This window comes from Drosophila melanogaster, chromosome 3L (assembly GCF_000001215.4).
Source record: "Drosophila melanogaster chromosome 3L".
Classification (NCBI taxonomy): domain Eukaryota; kingdom Metazoa; phylum Arthropoda; class Insecta; order Diptera; family Drosophilidae; genus Drosophila; species Drosophila melanogaster.
This window is the reverse complement of record NT_037436.4, coordinates 2,981,022-2,986,574: the sequence shown is the minus strand read 5'-3', so window position 1 is coordinate 2,986,574 and position 5,553 is coordinate 2,981,022. Positions and strand designations below refer to the sequence as shown.

The following is a 5,553-nucleotide window of genomic DNA, read 5'->3' as shown; positions in this document are numbered from 1 at the left end:
TTTATCCCGCAACGGCGCACACAACAAGTGTCTTGGCCACATGACGCTAAGCGGTGTGTTTATACTCAAATGTTGCCGACTTATGGACTTTCTTTTGATTTTTATTTTTCTAAAATAAATACTACACATCCAATTAAAATTGTTCATATACAAGTAAGTCCCTACAAAATTATAACAATGTTCACCCAATGTCCACACAATCCAAGAACAGTTTCCGTTTAATTATTATGAAAATTTCCGAATTTATTCTGTTTGCGTTTCCATGCAATTAATTACCTGCTAATGTCATAAACATTACCAATCACTTTTGATTTTCGCTTCTTATATATTCAAAGTAGCTGCCAAAAGTTTGAATGTTTATAAGTTGTGCTTTTATTTCTTTTTTCTTTGCCCAAGTCGAAATAATGTGTAACTATAAAATTGTTTTTCTCCCCACATTTATTTACTTTTATCTATCGTTCGGCTTTTTTCAAATTGCCTTTGTTTACCAAAATGTTTATAAACAAATGTACCCAATTTCCGACTACCTCAAGTTGAATTCTTTGTTTTCCTCTCTCGGAAAAACTGGCTAACATCCAACCATCGGAAGGTGAATCAATAGCCAGAAAACGAACTCAAATAGTTTTTACCTCATTTTGGCGCATTTCTTTTTCTAGTTTTTCCCAAAAGAAATATATTTTCACCCATTTTGTTTTGCTAATTTTCCTTTGGCTTTCGTTTCCGCTGCTGGCTCATTGACTATTTGTTAATTTTGTAAATAATTACCGGCAATTAGAAATGATTATTCCGCATTGCTTTTGGCATTTATAGGACCAGCTCATTGTTTGCGCTCATGTCTCACCAAATGTCCTGCGGCAAAACCAATTAACTTGAATGCTTAACACAAGCACGAGCTGCTTGAATTGAGTTTCAAGTACTTTTTCAGACACCTGTGCAGACATTTTCCATGAATTGCTCATAAATCTGATGTTAATTACACAAGGAAGCTCGCCCCGAAAAATTGCGGCTGGGCTTAAGACGTCGTTTCCAGTAGCTGACACTTTGATATTCGAGAGCCTTTAAGACTATGATCCTTTATTGAAAATAAGGGGGAGAAAAACTGGTAATTATTTAAACGTTGTTGTTGGCTACCAACACTTGAGTACTTTTAGCCGAGTTACCTTAACCAAATTACGGTCAGCTTAATTTTAGTCATGACAATTGCCAACTGAATACAGAGCACATCCGAGTACCTGTATCAAAGGACTCTAGTAACTCATTACAAATTGGAGCATAAAATCTAACTCCGGAGGACCGTATGACCAACGGGCAGTTGTAATTTCCAGACACGTTCCCACATGACCTGGCCATTAATTCGGACCAGTTCGCAACATAATTGGCCAGGCACCTTGTAATGGCCAAAACTGATTTCCATATTAATTGCTCATTAGCCCGTGGTGCGGAAGTGCGGCTTGTCTTTTGGCCCGAGTGCATTAACATGCGGCAATAGCTTGACCAAGATTACGCATACGCACTGCGGCTGGTGGTCTGGGACACTGAGAAGTTGCTAACAGCCTTGCGGTCGTGCGGTTGCTGTGGTCGAACAAATATTATTGTTGCCGCAAATTGAAGCTGCCTGCCACGAACAAAAGACAAGTGCTTAAATCCAGCGGGGTATCCACCACCCGGCCATAAATCAATTTGCGGGCAGCCCTTGCCCAGGATAAGTTTGGCAACAGATGCCCGGCCTAATGATGCGTTCTTTAACACAGCGAGAAAGCGAAAATTAAATATTAATATTCAATTAGGAGAACAATTATTGATTTCCAGCCTGGCCTTTCTCGAACCTTTTGACTTTCAACGCAATTTTGATTAAGAAGTGGAAAGTTAAACGGCGCTCTGAGTCCGAAACTCATCAGCAGGCGATTCACGTCAGGACATTTTATCGCAGCCACATGTCGCATGCCGCAGCACAATGGACCAACAGGATGATGTACTAGGATACATATAATGCCACAACTATGTAGCCAGCTGGACGGACGGGCAGTGGAGTCCCATTTTTGAATAATTTAATGAGCTGCCGGGCGTCGGCGGCGTATGCGCAATATTAAATCCTGGCGACCGCCCATTTATCATCGACCCACATCCTCGCACACACAGACTGCGCATCCACAGCCACAGCCACATCCACATGCACATCCTTTCCAGCACGTCAGTTTAATATGTTTTTAATTGTCCGCCACTGGCAGAAGAGTCTACTTGGCTTTAATGACCTCTCCGCCGCGTAAATGTCTCCTTTTTTAATTTTTAATGCCGCCCATTAAGGCGGAATCGTGTACGTATCAGGAAGACTCGGCGAGCAAGTTAATTAATTTTTACAACGCCACGCCAGTTGGCACAAAATTTGACGATAAATCAACTGATAACGTCAGCACATTTAGCGACATCCCCATTCCCAGCCAAAAAGGCAACGTTTTGATAAACTTTTCGCCATGTTTAGGCGGAGTTCGCGATTGACGTGTGCGGCTGACACAAATCGAAAGGCAACAACTTGGCCCGAAGGGTTGGTGGCCAAGTTTTCTGGGTCAGCGTGTGGGAAATCTTTAATCAGAAACTGTTTAATGCAAGGGTTTTTCCCCCACTTATTCCGGGATAAACAAGTTGGGAACAGGGTGTGCGTGGGCACACATCTTGTTTAACTTAAGTGACAATGAAAGGTCAAAGTTTACGCATGCTTAAAAGGAGACTCAATAGTTAAACCAACTCAAAAGGGTTTGTGCCATACATCGTTCTGTGTGTTGATTTTACTTAGGAAAACAAAGGATCGAAAGATGTTTTCTTAAAAAAAAAACATTTTCTTACGCAAAATAATCTTAAATGCTTTCAACCGCTCTTATTCGATTTTACTTCAGCTCGTTTATCATAACTCTATGTTCAATTTTAATATAAACTTCTTAAACTCTTTACTTTAAAGTTGTTTTCAGCATTGTTTTAAAACGTGAGTTATTTCTCGTATTCAATTGCAAATGTCAAGCCAGCAGCATCCCAACAATATGTTAGCCAATTTATTATCCCATCAGCCGCAAAAGCCATTAAAGCAGCGGGTATAAAAGCAAAGACACAGATGCTTTAGATGGGGTAGAATGTTTTCAGTGTATAATCTATAAATTGTAGATAAAGATATTGCAATTCAGACACATGGGATACAATGTAAAAGCATCAAAATAAATCTCCCTGTTACGTTAAAGCCATATTCATTGGATTCGGGGTCGGACTCCTCACGATTTTCTCCTACTTCTTGCTACTGCTGCTCTGCTGGATGACAGCGCAAATTTTATCAAATGCCGATTCCAGACTGTCTATGAACACCTTCCCATCGGCCTGGTTTTTGTACGTGGTGACAATGGCGCCGGCAAAATCGTTCTGAATCGAATAGCTGAAAGAATAATGGGTTATCAACTGTCAGCTAGTGAACAATTTGTCGAGGCAACTTGAAAAATAGGTGCTGCATTTGTACATTCAAATACCCAATCTCGACAGGCAGTCAGCTTACCCGATTCCGAAGCCATTCTTGACCACCGGACCAAAGGAACCCGCTAGCAGGGCATCTGAACCCAGTGTTGAGGTACTAATGATGTTGTTATTAATGCGCTTGTAAGCCTCAGTCTCATAGAGATCGGGAATTGGTATTCCCTCCTTTTGGGCCGTGTGCCGAAGGGCAAAGAGATGCCGATCGAAGCCCTGGCCCATAGCCGCCTCCTTGGTTAACTGGCCATGCACCTTGCTGCAATTGTCGATCATTGCTCGTAGTTCTCCGGCGCTGGGCTTGCTCCTCTCCGGCTGGAGGATAGCTTCACAGAAGTCCCGTGTGGCATTTGTGCACGGTCGCATCGTTTCGGTACGTCCGTGTCGGAAGGCGGATGTGCTGCAGGATTCGTAGCTGCCCACATAGCCGCTGTAGGCTTGGCGATAAGCCAGCTGGAAGGACAGCTGAATGATGGAGTCCGGACTTAGGCCATACTGCTTGCATGTGGGCTTGTTGATGTGTGGGTACTTCAGCACATTCATGTCCAGATTATCTACAATGCTGGCGTTTTTATTATAAGCCTCCGAAACGGCCGACTTGGTGGCATCGTCGATTTCGAAGTTGATGGGCCGCACGTTGCTAAAATCGCCTTCGGCGGGAGTGTGCACTGTCTCCGTGGATACAAACGGCTGCTTCAAAGTATCCTTGTAGAGCTCGTTAAAGTAGCGAAGCACAGCCACTCCATCGCCCCACGAGTGCTCGAAGTTAATAGCCGTTGTTCCATCTGCACTTATAAGCAGGGAAATGGATTTGTCGAACCAACTGTAACAGAACAGGATGATTTTGTGAATCAGGCAGGCTTTACATAATGTCGACTTCTTACCGATTCTGCGCTTTTCCCGCCAGCAAATGCTTGAGCAGCGGCTCCTGCTGGTTTTCGTTAAAGACTCCATCTTCTTCGCCATCCAGACAAACGCAGAACAGAGCCGCATCCACCTCTCTCTCCAGAAGATCGGCATTTTTGGTGTTGCTAACAAAATGCTGTCTTGTCTTGGCCCACTCATCACGCTGTCCGGAGGTCAGAACACCAAGTGGCACGCTGGCTGCCTCGCGATCTGCATCAAGCTTAAGCACAGCCCTTAGTCTGCCCAGAATCACACTGGGACTCTCGATGTATCCACTGGAGTCCAGCACATTTACGGCGTACATGTGACCGCGGCGCATAACCAGAATGTGCTTGGCGTCCGGTGACTGGACCAGCTCGTCCTTGCCGATCCTAGGAATCCTAGAGGTGCCAAACAACCGGTTGTACTGGCTCATGTCCAGCGGAAAGGCCTTGAAGGCATAAGACGCGTAGGTGGCAAAGGCTTTGGGAGCCACCTTCATCCACCTGCGGTAGCTGGAAGTGTCGCTCTTCTTGGCGTTCATGTGGTACACCTCCGGCTCCAGGAGATCCGCCTGCAGAGATCGCCAGAACCGTAACGAGCTGATGATCAGGTTGGTAGCCCTAACCACCTGTTGCTGGTACTCCGGTCGCGCGTCGCTTTTCATCACCAGCAGCGGATTATAGTTGAGTGGCAGGGGCGCTCGATCGGCTAGATACATGTCGAACCAGGGCTGCGAGATGTAGCTGGTATGCTTGTTCTCTGCATCATGGCTCTTGAGTTTCGCGTGTAGTTCCATGCCGATCCCCTGGCGAAACTGTTCCACCGTTTGCTGGGTCTGCGCCTGCTCCGCCGGCGAGAGTAGTGGCTTGGTGGCCTCCAGGAAACGCCGACAGCTGTTCTCCAACAGAGGAATGGGCAATCGCGGCAAGGAGCGCTGAAAGTACAGCGTTGGCAGCTTGGAACATTGCAGGTATTGGTAGTGCTGGCCATGAGTGGTCGTTGTCCTCGACGAGTTCGTCGATATCCACGACAGATTGCGGTGCACCCGGGTCCGAAACATGGCTATCCACTCGATGGCTTTCCAAATTGAGTAACTTTTGTTGTTTAAACTCGAGAGGCGACGTTTCAAAGTCCACAACAGAAAGTCCAACAACAAGATGA

General features: G+C 45.3%; 1 protein-coding gene across 1 annotated transcript; it reads right to left on the bottom strand.

The window, feature by feature from the left end:
* Positions 1-3,023: 3,023 nt before the first annotated feature.
* Positions 3,024-5,553, bottom strand: CPT2 (Carnitine palmitoyltransferase 2). Its single transcript, NM_139499.3, has 3 exons — positions 4,389-5,553; positions 3,533-4,327; positions 3,024-3,415 (listed from the first exon to the last, which is right to left on the bottom strand). The coding sequence occupies exons 1-3, from the start codon at positions 5,450-5,452 to the stop codon at positions 3,271-3,273; spliced, it is 2,004 nt and encodes a 667-aa protein (NP_647756.1). The 5' UTR covers positions 5,453-5,553; the 3' UTR covers positions 3,024-3,270.

What these genes read in the sequence shown, in the direction of transcription:
- CPT2 (NM_139499.3), bottom strand. Translation starts at nt 5,452, where the DNA reads ATGTTTCGGACCCGGGTGCACCGCAATCTGTCGTGGATATCGACGAAC. An exon ending in GCGGGAAAAGCGCAGAATCG is followed by an intron (nt 4,328 to 4,388) that starts GTAAGAAGTCGA and finishes GTTCTGTTACAG; the next exon opens with TTGGTTCGACAAATCCATTT. An exon ending in AAGAATGGCTTCGGAATCGG is followed by an intron (nt 3,416 to 3,532) that starts GTAAGCTGACTG and finishes TTATTCTTTCAG; the next exon opens with CTATTCGATTCAGAACGATT.